The sequence below is a fragment of the Vanessa cardui genome, chromosome 9 (genome assembly GCF_905220365.1).
Source record: "Vanessa cardui chromosome 9, ilVanCard2.1, whole genome shotgun sequence".
Taxonomy (NCBI): domain Eukaryota; kingdom Metazoa; phylum Arthropoda; class Insecta; order Lepidoptera; family Nymphalidae; genus Vanessa; species Vanessa cardui.
In genome coordinates this window covers 10,238,706-10,252,696 of record NC_061131.1, presented here as the reverse complement: position 1 = coordinate 10,252,696, position 13,991 = coordinate 10,238,706, and the positions used below count along the sequence as shown (strand labels likewise).

Sequence of the window (13,991 nt, the reverse complement as noted above, 5' to 3'; positions counted from 1 at the left end):
TGATTGAACTAGCATTAAAATTTACAGAAAGCGTGAAAATTTACTGAAATAAACATCGCCATTTTTCATACAAACTTCTATTGTTTTTAGTGATCAATGAATCACGCAAACAGGAACTATAGGATATATGTCTGTTATCGTAATGTAGCGTAATAATTTTTCATTGAAACGTGAAAGATTGTACCGCATCCATTATACAATAAGATTTTTCGTGAACTTCCTGCATCGGGGAGGTCAGCGGCACTGCCCCAACGGGTGCGCGAGCGCAGAATGCCGCAAGAGCCCGACGTACGCGCACGCACTGTGCACCCGCGGTCAAACCGGATCGAATAGTGACAAAGCGAGTGGAGATTAAATTGAGTTAAAAAGTGAACATTGGAGATCAAACCCGACGCGTCCAGGTATTTTTAGTACTTCATACATTACAACAACTAGTTCTTGTTATCACGAAAGTTAATCGCGCTCGAATATTGTTTAATATTTTAATCAATGTTATTCATGAATAACTTGTAATATCAATTTAAATTCACAAACCTCATAGTTTAAATGTAATGTGGGATACAGAAACGAACCAATAGTTTAATAATGCAGCGCATATTTGACGTACATACAGTTTTTTATTAATGAAATACATAAAGCTAGTGTTAGATTTAAGCGATAAATATATCAGAATAATAATTAAAAAGTAAACGAACCAGTTTGTTGCCCTTTGTTTCCCGATCTCTGTTATTTCTATCAATCAATTGTTTATTCTAAGTAACCTTTCCCAAGGTTTCCTTTTTACTGTAATGGTTCCATAAGTTTTCTAATTTTTAAAGTAGGTATAATTTTTTTTTTACCACACATACTCTTTTGGGATACTTAATTATTTTTTTCCGTTTTGGTTTAGCCAGGGTAATTCTGATATAAAAAAAATCGATAAAGATTTTTTTTATTTAGAAAACGTCTTGATTTGTATTATCCATAACTACTATAGTGAAGCTAAAGAGTATGTTTGTTTGCGTTAATGTCGTGGTCTACCATTTGAATAAAAATCATTGTTACTCTATACAGAAATCTAGCCTAAATCCCGCTATGAACAATACACAATTCATTGTTTGTATAATGTACTTTTTATTTTAAATTCAAAACAAAAATTCAAACAATTATAAATAAATTGTTCTTGTTGTTTGTCAACAACACATCGTGATATTGTTTTGTTTTTTATAACAAACAAATGAGCTAAATATTAATGTATTTGTTGCAGGATTATTTAATTATTATACGTTTGCTTATCATTTGTTTGTATTGTTGTAAAATATTCATGCAATGACATTATGTTTGGCTATTAATTATTATCAATATAAGTATTACGTTCTCTTATCTTCATGTGTACCGGGCAATTGTCCAACCATAACTGATACTACTATCTGATAAGTGAGAAACGACAAATTATTTAAATATAAGACAAGTTTTATGTAAGATATATGTAGGTAGGTGTCTAGGTAGTATGTAATTGCTTATCGTGTTTTTGATAAAGTGGTAACTCAGTTGACATTTAAGCCCAGATTACTTATTGTTATATGTTTGTTGGTATCTATAATATATAAAAATATTTTAAAAAATAATTAAATGCAAAGGCGACAACAGAACAAATGGTTTAATTTTATTTTATTCTAATAGTACAATCTGTATGAATCTCTTATAAAGAAGTTGTATTATGTGTTATTAAACTTTGTGTGTTTAAAAAAAATAAAAAAGGATGTATTTCATTTCACTACGATGATTCAAGAATCAAAAATAATAAATCATTAAAAGTAACAAAGATGTATAAAATAGGTATATTTAAAAAACTACCACGTTCCAGGCCGTGTTCAAATGCTAGTCATTAATAAATACAAATTAAGTATGTTTGTTAAAAAAATAAGATTGACTTTATATTTAAAGAAAAATTACACTTGTCAAGTGAAATAAATAACTTATCCACTAACATTAAAGTAAATTATCTTTTAACGACCGTAAAAAGAGGCGAGTTGCAACGTGATTTTCAAACTATCTAGTGCTAGTTGCTACGAGCATTGGATATTTAAGAATTAATAATAAGACTTTGTCTTATCGTAGACTTGAATCAACATTCTCAAACTATTGTGACTATTGTTTCATATCTAACACGAAATTAACTACGCTTTATTTCAACATATACTAGAAGTATGAAACTTTAATTAATAAATAGCAAACGGGCTCGTTTATAATTACGTCTTTGTGTTCTCAGGTCCTCCGTGACTCATGGCCCAGTACCAGTTCTTGTATTTGGTGGTTGTGGCTGCTTTAGGTGAGTCAAGCAGTTTTTCCTTTGATAATCTTATTTAACCTCATTATTTTAATGATCTTTTAATGACATATGTGTTTTAATGATTTCTTGGGGGAATAACACGACAGTACGGACACAGAAAACAGTATTCTATGAAGATATCGCATCTTCATTTAAGTATATCACGGTATTCATGAATGTTAATTCTAAGCCACCTGATGGCCGTTTAACTTTCATTTATAATAAAACGCAGTCCCACGAATTTCTCGCAAGCTGTTTACAATAAATCGATTGCATGTCAATAGTTAATAAAATTTAATGACTTCCCATTGCTGATTTAATCTTCGCAACTTAGAAGTAAACCAGTACCTAACATTGTAAAAAAGAAATATTGAATTAATTTAATCTAGCAAGAAAGTTGGCTGCTTTAGATTGAATGCTTCAGTTCGATTTCATAAAAAGTCTTTTAATAAAAAAAGGTAGTTGTTACTCGGCAATACGGCACTTTTAATTACTCTATTTGGAATATATCCAATTAGTAAAAAATATCACGGGCAATGAGATTATAAGTTATTATTTATAATCTCATTGCCCGTGGAAAAGTACCTAGACTCGTCTTGACATATTTCGGAGGCTGTGCTAGGACTCTGGTTTACCCTGAACAATTCTGTTACAATAATAACCTTTATAGTCAATAAGAATTGTATTTGTATTATTATTAAAAATATTGTATTATAAACAAGAAATAAGTACATATGAAATAATAAACTGTTCAAAATTTTCCAAGACTACTTGAAAAAAAACCTACTAATATCTTAAACAACACAAATTGGTGTGCTTTAACATTAACACATGTGTACTTGTACAGTAGGCAAATATCTTAACCTTGGTATATGATAACATAGTTTAGAATTATTTATCAATTGCTTATTAAGTTTTTCTTATTAGGTCCCTTTATACTGCATTTAAGTCATAACTGAGACGTCAGTTTAATTTTAAGTTAAGTATGTGAACTATAAAATTATTCCGCCAATTAAAATACATATACGAAAATGTTTTGAACTAAATGAAACTAGAGTTTAACACGTTTATATATTACGCTATTTACAATTCTTCTAACTATAAAATCAATGATGTAAAATAATTATACTAACAAACGTAGGTATACAAATTCAGTTGTTACGGTCATATAATTAAACATTGTTATAATATAGCCATTATTTATCATTATTAAGAACAATAAGTTTACAGAATGACTTATTGTATCCACTAGTTCCTCTACATGCTCTATCTATAACTAATTGTGTTATATTCCATAGTCGTCTGATTAATAGCTATCTACGTCAAAAGTGATTTTGCATATAATTGTGACCATTATTATGAATGAAAATTATTCATTCTGAGCACTCAATGATTTTCCTTTTAATATTTATTAGCGAGAAGCTACTTGTTATATCACATCCCGTTCAACAAAGCAATTTTCCGACTAAGAAGCGACATCATTATTCACAGCGGGTCATCGGTACAATCTAATTGCAAAGTAATGATAATCACAACATGTTCTTAGAACCAGGTGAGATCGTGGGTGACTCAGAATGATTTCGGAGTTTCATAAATGTTGACCGAAATATATCCGAGTTTTTAAATATTGCTTGTAATGATTAAGTGTTATTTCCGAACGCGTCTGTCGTATTTTTTTTATACTTAAACGTAGTCTAGTGAGTCATATGAGTAAGTACGTCCGTGAAGACAGCATGTTATGTTACTCATTTACCTTAGTATGACCTTTCATAGCGACGGCTCCGTATTATTTTACCTTTAGAAAGATGATCACTTGTTCGTAAGACGATAAATGAATAATGATACCTGTTTTCTTAAAATAAATATTTATATTTTTTCAATATGATTGACCTTTGAAGTTATTTATTGTGCGTTGAATCCGTACACATATAGAAACGTTTCATAACATAATATATGACAATTCGAACTGTCTACTTGCTAGCTTTGCCTATCACCAACATCACCAAGGCTCTCGTGTCCTAAATGAGTGCTTATACGTGACTGAAAGTGAGTGGTCATAGTCGCCTTCAATTCTCTATTGATAAATCAACTCACATAAATCTATAATAAACATACTTATATAGTTTTTTTACCATACAATCTTAGTTATGATGTAGTAGTATTTATTAAATAGATGAATAATAATTGTAAGCAAAATGAGAAAGTTCTAAGATCGCTATTGAGCACATTTAGTTGCAATCTAATAATCTTGCTAAACGATAAAAAGACCAATCAGTCATTATTGTTCGCAAAGCTACATGAGTTACCTTTCTCCTTCGCACGTGAGAGTTCTCATACATATAACATAAGTAAGGCCGACCCTGGGTACTTTTAAGTGGAAAAAATGTTGGCCCGACGAGAAATCTTGGCCACTTTCGATGCCAATATATTACGCGCGTATATCTAAGTATAGTTTGACTGCAGTTTATCCTTAGAACAATGAAATTAGTAGAGGTGTCATGTCTACGATGCAGAACATGTTACACCTCTTTTACAATTAATATATGTACATTGTACATCTACATATATCATTATCTTATTTTTTTCCCCCAGACCGATAGTAAAAATACTTAGATAAAGCAAGAGGAGAGAGATGAGGGGCCATCGTTAATATTGGTCAGTGGTGTCTAAAATACTAACAATATTTATTATTTTAATTAAATTAAATTGTTCTTTTAATTAATTTGATGCCATTTCGGATTTCCATTAATTGTTCTGTGATTGTATCATGCTTGCAACTGGTTTGAATTCACTTAGTTGAGCACAAACCTGAAAGTTTATACACTTTCAAACAAGGAATATTTAAAGCTAAAGAGATTAATGCAGAAAAATAGATGCATGATTTTATGATGATATATGAAGATGATTTTATACTGCAAACACTCAATCAAAAAACCATACCTAATATAGTAATATTTCTTCTTCTATCTTTTATTAAAAAGAGTTTTTTTAGGTATTATTGTAACGTTCCTAATTTAGCATTTATTTTGTGAGTTTATGACGCGTCAGTAACGGCGTGGCTATTTGAACAATTCAAGATAAGTGAGCACTTAACCAATTCACAAGCGGATAAGGATGATTTTTAAAACGTTTTAAATGCAAGCGTTTCGAAATATTTGTTAAGTAAACCAGTCTTCTTACAATTACATGCTCTTCGAGCTTGATCACACGGAGAGAGTATGAAAAAAGGAAACATGTAATATTACAAAATAATTTATCAACTGATATACTAAGCATCGTAGTAATTATCGGATAATTTAATGGGTGTTTTTGAAAAGGCATATTTTATGATTTGAAGAAGTATAATTTGCAGTAGCGACTAAATAAGGAATACATAACAGATTCATGACGCTGTGAGTACTTTTAAGGTATATCGTAATTGAAACTGCATCGGGTTGTAGATAATCTGATTTTAATCGGATTGCGCACGGAAACTCCAATGGTCGTTTTTCCGGCAGCTGCCGTGTGCAACAAACGGCACAAAAAGAAATAACGCCGCTATTTATGCACATCTCGTTTAATACAAAGCCTTTTTATTATTTAAACATCTATTAAATTCCCAACAAAGAACGCCGTAGAAATTTAATGCATGAAATAGGTTGGTTATAGCATGTTAGTTAGTTACGTGTATATTTTTAATTCATATAATCATTAAAATAACATAAAATTCACATTAATAGTCTGAAATCGGTAGATACTATTTTCAGTATTAATAGAATATAGTCATATTATTCTCTCAGCTAATCGAATTTAATTAAGCGGCAAGTGTGAATAGAATCTTTTATATATAACAAAATAATGAGTTCTTACTAGTATTCAATCAAAAAACTAAGTATTCGTTATTTTAACGAAGAGTTAAGGTTAACAAAATCTAGTTCTAGTCTATTAGAGAACCTATACACAACTAACGGACTTCTAAAAACTCATTACGAATTAAATGAGGTTATTTATTCGACTAATTAACACTAATCGGGCATTATATATACACCGTCACGACAATAGGCGATGGGACACTACACTAAGAATCGGTCATAAATAAAATAACTATGCTGTAGATTTGTCTAGCTGAGTTACTTTCACTTCAAAATTATGAGGTTACCGTATCTTTGATCTTTGCTTACTGATGAGTCACATCTTTTAACTCGTTCGCGTTAAAACTTAAATTCAAATTTTCATAAGATTCGTGAGGACTGGGCTTTAAGAACCGTTAAGCGCAGAGTGGAGATATGCATGGCCCACTTATTGAAATATTTGATTCTTCGATATAAATACATATTTTTTTACATAATTGGAACGAGCACTTACCTGAATCATATTTAATATTTTCACATTTAAACGAAGATTAATGTTTAATATTCTTTTGTGTAGACTTGGTTAAGATAATAAACAACAATGTTATAGGTACAACACCATGCCAGAGTCAAAACTCTTTGCAAGACACGATGACACAAGATGCAACACCACCTAGCTTATTGAAAGAGGTAGAAGACAACAGCCGATACAAGACATTGGAAGCAAATGCAACGCTCTTGAAGCTTCTAGTTGACGACAAAGATGGAGTGAGCAGGTAACGAAACTAGGACAATATTTTTCATTTTATAATCAGCCAATAAACGGATTACCTAGTCCTGTGTGACCACTTTATAAACGCCGATGCTGCAATAAGGTAAACAACTCTTCACACATTCTATAACTTGCCAACCACCATATCCGTGATATCTAAGATGCCATGAACCTTGCTCCTGTACTCAGTACTATATTACTCAATACGCACTTTAACTGTAACATGGCATATGGTACAAGTTTGGTGATAGAATGACTGGTCAGTAGTCACTGTACTGTATTTATACCTGCAAAACCAAAACTCGTGGTAGTTAGTGAAAATGTAGATTTATTAAAAATAAATTCAGTAAGAGTTGTACTCAATTATTTATTGAGTATGTATCAAAGCATTAGGATAATATATATCTATTCACAATACCCTAATAAAATCAGACACTGAAGATTAACATGAGCCTTCGAACGGTACAGCGCACCTAACATCGAAGTGTTAGTACCAACTAACAGTGAATCATTAGAACATTAAAAACCGTGGGACTGGAAAATTTAACTTATACAAACGTTTTTTTGTTGTAAGTTAAATTGTACAACATTTATATATGTACTCACAGAAAACACGATAAATGTGTTGTTGTACTTGAAGATTTTATAACTTACCGCAGTGATTATTTGGCAAAAAAGTTTGCAATGTACAATGTCGATATAATAAAATTATATCGAGTAAATTATTGAATACTAGAAAGTAGCCATATATGTATATATATATAATCCGAATATATATCTTGTACGTAAAATTCGGGTGATATTGATGCTCCCAGGTAGTGATTTAAATTTTCTCTGTATTTTTAATAAGCTTCAAGCAGACGTGTAACGCATTATCTCATAAAATGTACCTACCTATTCGGTGTACAAAACGACAGTCAATTTACTATAATAAACTTTAACCGCCTTGTTAGTCTAGACTTCAATGTGTCACTTGTAAGGCTGCGGATAATGTCGGGATTCTCGCGTGAGAATTCAGTGTCAGTCTAAAAGAGTTTTTGTCTTGAAATTCGTAGCCGGGGTTGTGGTAAAACCGTTGGACCTGCGTCTGATCCAGGCGTTTTAGATAGCGGATTAAAAAGGAATAGAGAGTAATACACAAACGTTGGCGTACACACTTCCTATAAAGTATCTTTTGCATAAATAACTTGCTTAGGTTCTTTTGTAAGTAGCTATAAGACAATAATAGGTATATTTTAAAATACTCGATACCGGCCTGTTACTTTTTGTCTTAGAATTAAATAAGTAATATTATTTTTTTACCACTATAAACACTTCTTTACTAATTCGACTCGTTAATCTAATTATTATTATTTTTTAATTTTATCAGGTCCGAAGTATTCGACATGCTGCACTCAAAAGACGATACCCCCGCCTTGCCAACATTCCCAGAAGATGCTGAAGAAGGTAAAGTTGACGTGCCAGTTGTACCTGATTCACAAGCTGAGTTCCTTCAAGGTTCGTTTTTTATTTAATTTAAGGTTCGTTTATAATTTATTTTTAAAGTAACTAAGGGTCACATCTATGAATTTTACCTAACGCATTCAAAAAGACATATATAATATAAAGAAAATATAGTATACAAATAACGAAATGTGACTCGAGATTATGATACTGTTACTACATTTGTATCAAGGTAGAAACACTTCCGTTCGTTGTTAAGTTTGATAATTTGATATTCTTGTGAAATGGGGAATCAAAAGTCATCCTACTATTTGTAGAGAATATATCGATGTTTGCCTGCTTGAAAATCTTTCCGTGTCCTAAACATTCATATTTAGTTATTAATAATCTATAGTTATATACGTGTACTTGATTAATTCTATAGCAGAAGAACCAGTGCGCAAGGATTCTCAGAGACGGTACACACGTGGCGAACCCGTCGGCACCGCTGCAGGCATTATGGTTGCGGTTACCTGCAGCATCGTCGTTCTCGCTTACTCTGCCCTTATTGTATGGAGACGGATATATTTGTAAGTCTTAGGAAATTTTATTACACCGAAGATTTTTTAGACATTATTTTTTCTGACTGTTCCTAGCACAGTTATATTTCTGGCATTAAAAACCCTCATTGTTGATATCCTTTATGACCTTATTAGCATACCAAGTATGATAATAATAAGACCGAGGAGGTACTGTAGATATTTGAACAACAGTGGAAAAATACTCTATTAACAATATTTTTGTAAAATACAACGCTTGTAATTTATATATCTCAACTTTAATCAATTTTATCAACCTACACAAATAAAACACCACGCTATAATTCGCTTCAGGGGTCCCACATTAATTCTTTTATTAACCTTTGGGTAGAATATTTATTTAGTGGCTTCCCGGTGAGCACGAAGTCGCAGCTCAAGCATTGTGTGAGGTAATTTGATACATTCCCGCGAGCTGTCGAGCTGCGTAGGAAGCGGTCAAGTGGGACGGAAACGCATTGTGAAGTGCACAAGTGGAAACCAAACGTCCTGACACTTTTCTTTCGTAATATACACACTCCTACGATAAAATAATATGTCTTTGTGATATTTTTTCGATAAAAAGAGTTTTATTCTCAGTACAGACACAGTACACAACTTTTCAAACAGGTTGTAGATTTATAGTTACATACTCCATTAATTTCACTAACATAGCAATTCAAAAGTGCTTTACAGAGCCTACTTGAACAAAGAATATTTTTATTTCAGTTCTTTAAGAATAATAAACATTTATTGTCTCTGTCTCTAACGATATAGGAAAGACGACTAGGTAATAAATCTTTGCTCTTTGACTTTCGATTTTTTTATATTAATAAATAATTCTTAAGAATTACGACGACACGCATTTTTCAAGTCATTATCAATAAATCTATAAGTTTGTATGTTTAGAAACGAATGGAATAAACTTTGGTGATTATTTCTGCGTACGCCCGAGACGTGCGCCCATAAAAATAAGTTTATTTTTTTCTTTGTTAGCTTTTTTTATTTCACCAAGAAAATAATAAATATATTTGACCAAAAAGTAATAAAATCCTCTTAAAAAAAGACTTTGGATGAACAAAATGAGTCGCGCTGAAAATGCACTTTAGTAGTTATATTTAGTAGTACCTAATTTGCTCTCTCCATTGACGAACCCGCTCGATAGCAATAACACTGAATTAGTCAATTTGTAATACCTACACATACACACTTTCTAAACTTACATCCTGTTTTGCCATAATTCACTTAAGATATGAAGATAGGACCTCCAAATAATGTACGCGCTTGTACGGGCCAACTGTAGCAGCCGCCAGCCACATGCCCTAAATCATTTTCAATAATAATTACTATAAAATGATCTGTCTAATAATAATATTCTTGCTGATTCAACATATTTTTTGTATTATTTTAATTTTTAAAAATACCACTTATGCCCAAAAATATTTTTCAGGAAGAAAAATGGATTAAAGCACGAACTTTTACGGAATGAAGAAATCATCGCTGAAACAAGAATTGAGGTAACCATATATTTTTAAATACAATTTTATAACTATATACAATTTTCAAGATTATCTTTGAATAATATCTTCAGTATATTTTATACTGTTAGTGCTATTGAAAATGGTACCATACTTATTACATACAGATTTGAAAATGGTAATAATAATATAATTTAATCTGTAAATAATAAGCTAGTGTTGCCGTTCCTTCTAAAAAAAAACATAATAAATATAAATTTCAATTAATTTGTTTTCACGTCTTGTTACCTTTTCGGATAACCTTGTAAGTACTGACATATCTGTAACTTTGTAACTTTTTTTTCAGTTGTGAAAACGACGTTCTTCCCATCAATACTTTACATATTATTGTCGTAACGATTATGGACGTAAATGTACCGAGCCACGAAGTTATATGGAGTTTTTAAAATAACAAGACTGAATTTGATTAAGAAAGATTATGTTTTAGATGTATGACCTAATATTTGAGCCACATATCTTGCGATTTATGTATGTATGTGATAACTATTGATATTGATGTGTATGACTATTTAAATGTACTACTTCAAGAAGCTACATGATAACCCTCGATAATTTATATTGCATTTTTGGATATTTTATGATATACATAATTTTATAATTGAATTCTCTAAATATTCCGAATTTAAATAGCGGGAAGGTTTTGGTGTTTCTTATATGAAAAATTGAGTTATATACTACATTATTTAATATAAATAGTATTAAAAATATTTATGTAAAGAAAATATATAAAAAAAAACCTGTGCCATATATATTTTAATTATCACAATTGAGTTAGTCATGTTGGGTTTTTTATGATTGGCATGTGGTTATAAATGTAATTTATTTATAATTTAGAAACAAAACAAGTCTGTGATGTGATTAATGCTAAGGTAATGATTTGAAGATTGAGAGATGATTTTTCGATACTTTTTTAATTTTGTGTAAGAGTTTATAATAAAAAACAAAATTAAAAGCAATAGAAATGCAAAACTTTATTGTGATTGTTCATTTAAAACTGGTAACAATAATACTTAAAATTAAAAACACAGTACATAACAAACCCACTTTGATCCAATTTTTAAGTTATATTGTCTTACAACAACTCTGATTTGTCCTTTTTTTTATAAATATTTATAGATTCATTCATAAGAATATTAGTTTATAACATCATATTTTTTCCGATGTCTAACTACACACATCATGGTTATGTTAATATCTGAATAAATGATTGACCAATTTCATGAAAGCAGATAATATATAAAAATATTCAATACTTTAAGAATATTGATCTGTCCTTTTAACCGAAATTCAATGGTTTATGAATAATATTTTTTTTAATAAATGCTGTTAAAAAATAATGATTCCGTTTGCTGTTTTGATCACTTTTTTCCATTACTCCACTGCACCACAAAACATGCCTATATGTCAATTACTTATTTTCCTTATGTCTTATAACAACTGGTCCAGTGTTATCACCAGTAGCTTTGTTATGAGCGCCGTGAGCTCCATCACAATACGGCCACTGAAAAAAAATTGTACATATACTTTTTGTTACCGTCACTTTTATAATATCCGAAATTATTATAAGATTAATATTATCCTATGATAAGAATTACTGCGTATAAATGCAATTCAGTTTTGAAACATTGAGGTTAAATAAAATAAACACATGATAGCAAAGATAGCACATCTTTATAATCTTTTGTTTATTTTATTATATATATGTTATATATTATCTCTAAGAAACAAAATATAAAGATTGATATAATGAGATAATATTTGTGGTATAAATACTTATAATAAATTTCCAGAGATTGCATTAAAAAAATTTTGAATTATTAAAATATTCTTTTTTAGCATTTTGTTTATTTATGAAAATAAATTATTGAAATAAGCTCTAAAAAGAATTTGATATAATATAAAAACCATTTTAAAAGACTATATCAAATGTAAAGCTATCATTGTAAAAGCAAAAGCATACTGATATATAGCTATCATTTTAAAATAAAGCTAATACAATATACAAGGGAATGCAATTGCACGCATTTTCCCACTGTTTTGTTTGAAAATTTATGAATTGGTGTCACTGGAAAGAAAATCTGTGATAACTGAAACTTTTGTACCATAGTTTGTTTTACTCTATCTCAAGCTTGTATCTTATGACCTTGTATTTTATGATGTTATTATAATTAATAATTATTGGACATCATCACATACATCAGTCTAATTCCAATATATGTAGCCAAAGTATATGTTTTATGGAAAATCAGAAGTAATTAAGGTACCACAAACACCCAGACCCAGACATATAGACAAGTGATGATCTAATTCTACATTGACTCGGCCGGGAATTGATACCTGGACCTCAGAGTGGCGTACCCAGGAAAACCAGTGTACACGCTACACAACCATGGAGGTTGTTTTGATATAGATTAGTTCTCTTTTTATATGACTGGAAAAATTAACTTATACATGCAGGGTAGATAAGATAGCTTGCTCGCATGTGGGTAGATATTTGTTTAGAATAAATTTTTACTATCACCTGGATGTATTTGAGTGTGTTATATACTTACGTTCTTGCTCCTCCAACATCTACACAAAGAAGCTTTCTCTGTAATATCCTCAATGTCAATGAAATCTACAACTTTGTTTATATCCTTCCTGATGCTAGGATTAACTTGTCCATTGCCAGCTTCATTCGCCTTTTTTATAGTTTGATAAGAGTAGTAAGAGATACCTCCAATAGCAAGAGTTGGAGGAATCAATGCTAGCCAATCACGCACTGTAAATCAGATTGAAGTATTATAAATTCTAAAAATAATAAAAGTAAATAATTTATTCATTAAAAGAAGTCACTGAAAACTTCAAAATCGCATGCTATAAATTATTAACATTGTTACTGAGAATAAAGTTATAACACCACAATTACTTGAAAGTATGTCATTGGCCTTGACAAAAGTAACTGTACAGTTAATTACATTTTATGGTACATGATTAGACATTTTTAGTATTTTCACATTGACTAAAATTTTATTAAAAATTTCTAATTAAAATAATATATATTGTGGAATTAATTGTATATATTCCACAAAAAAAAAATTATAGTGTTTACTAACCATATAATGGAAAAAAGCTAAATTAAGTAGCAAAAAAAAACGACCTGAAAGCGATTGACCTTTCATTTATATATAAAAAAAAAACACCACGATCTCATCGTTACATTTAGCCGGACGTTAGAGGAAAATACACTTACCACCAAGTCGAAACCAGCCACCTATGGAATCAGGAATTGGTAAACTTGCTAAATAGTTAGGAATAGTAACTTTGACTATATTCGACACAATATACATGATTAAAGATTATTAACTTTTCAAAAACAAGTTACACAACAATTAGATATCGAGATGAGTGACGTGACCAACATGCACTAAGTAGCGATATCTGAAAACTATAACATTATATGATTATAAAAGAACAAATGACAATGAGTTAAATGACAAGTGACAACTGACATTCTATGATTCAGTTCATAAATATACTGCACCAACGTCACAATCAAAACAA

The 13,991-nt window shown here is 30.5% G+C and overlaps 2 protein-coding genes across 3 annotated transcripts; one reads left to right on the top strand and one right to left on the bottom strand.

The window, feature by feature from the left end:
* Positions 1-250: 250 nt before the first annotated feature.
* On the top strand, positions 251-11,422 carry LOC124532516. Of its 2 annotated transcripts, none has more exons than XM_047107441.1 (7): positions 251-401; positions 2,252-2,311; positions 6,752-6,917; positions 8,283-8,410; positions 8,784-8,925; positions 10,361-10,427; positions 10,735-11,422. In XM_047107441.1, exons 2-7 carry the CDS (start codon positions 2,266-2,268, stop codon positions 10,738-10,740), a joined length of 555 nt encoding a protein of 184 aa, XP_046963397.1. In that variant the 5' UTR covers positions 251-401; positions 2,252-2,265; the 3' UTR covers positions 10,741-11,422. The 2 variants fall into 2 exon arrangements, with proteins under 2 accessions (XP_046963397.1, XP_046963396.1); XM_047107440.1 differs by having other exon boundaries at positions 8,781-8,925.
* LOC124532517 (CDGSH iron-sulfur domain-containing protein 2 homolog) lies at positions 11,395-13,935 on the bottom strand. The gene is made up of 3 exons (XM_047107442.1): positions 13,681-13,935; positions 13,001-13,209; positions 11,395-11,949 (listed from the first exon to the last, which is right to left on the bottom strand). The coding sequence occupies exons 1-3, from the start codon at positions 13,775-13,777 to the stop codon at positions 11,857-11,859; spliced, it is 399 nt and encodes a 132-aa protein (XP_046963398.1). The 5' UTR covers positions 13,778-13,935; the 3' UTR covers positions 11,395-11,856.
* Between the last annotated feature and the right edge of the window lie 56 nt (positions 13,936-13,991).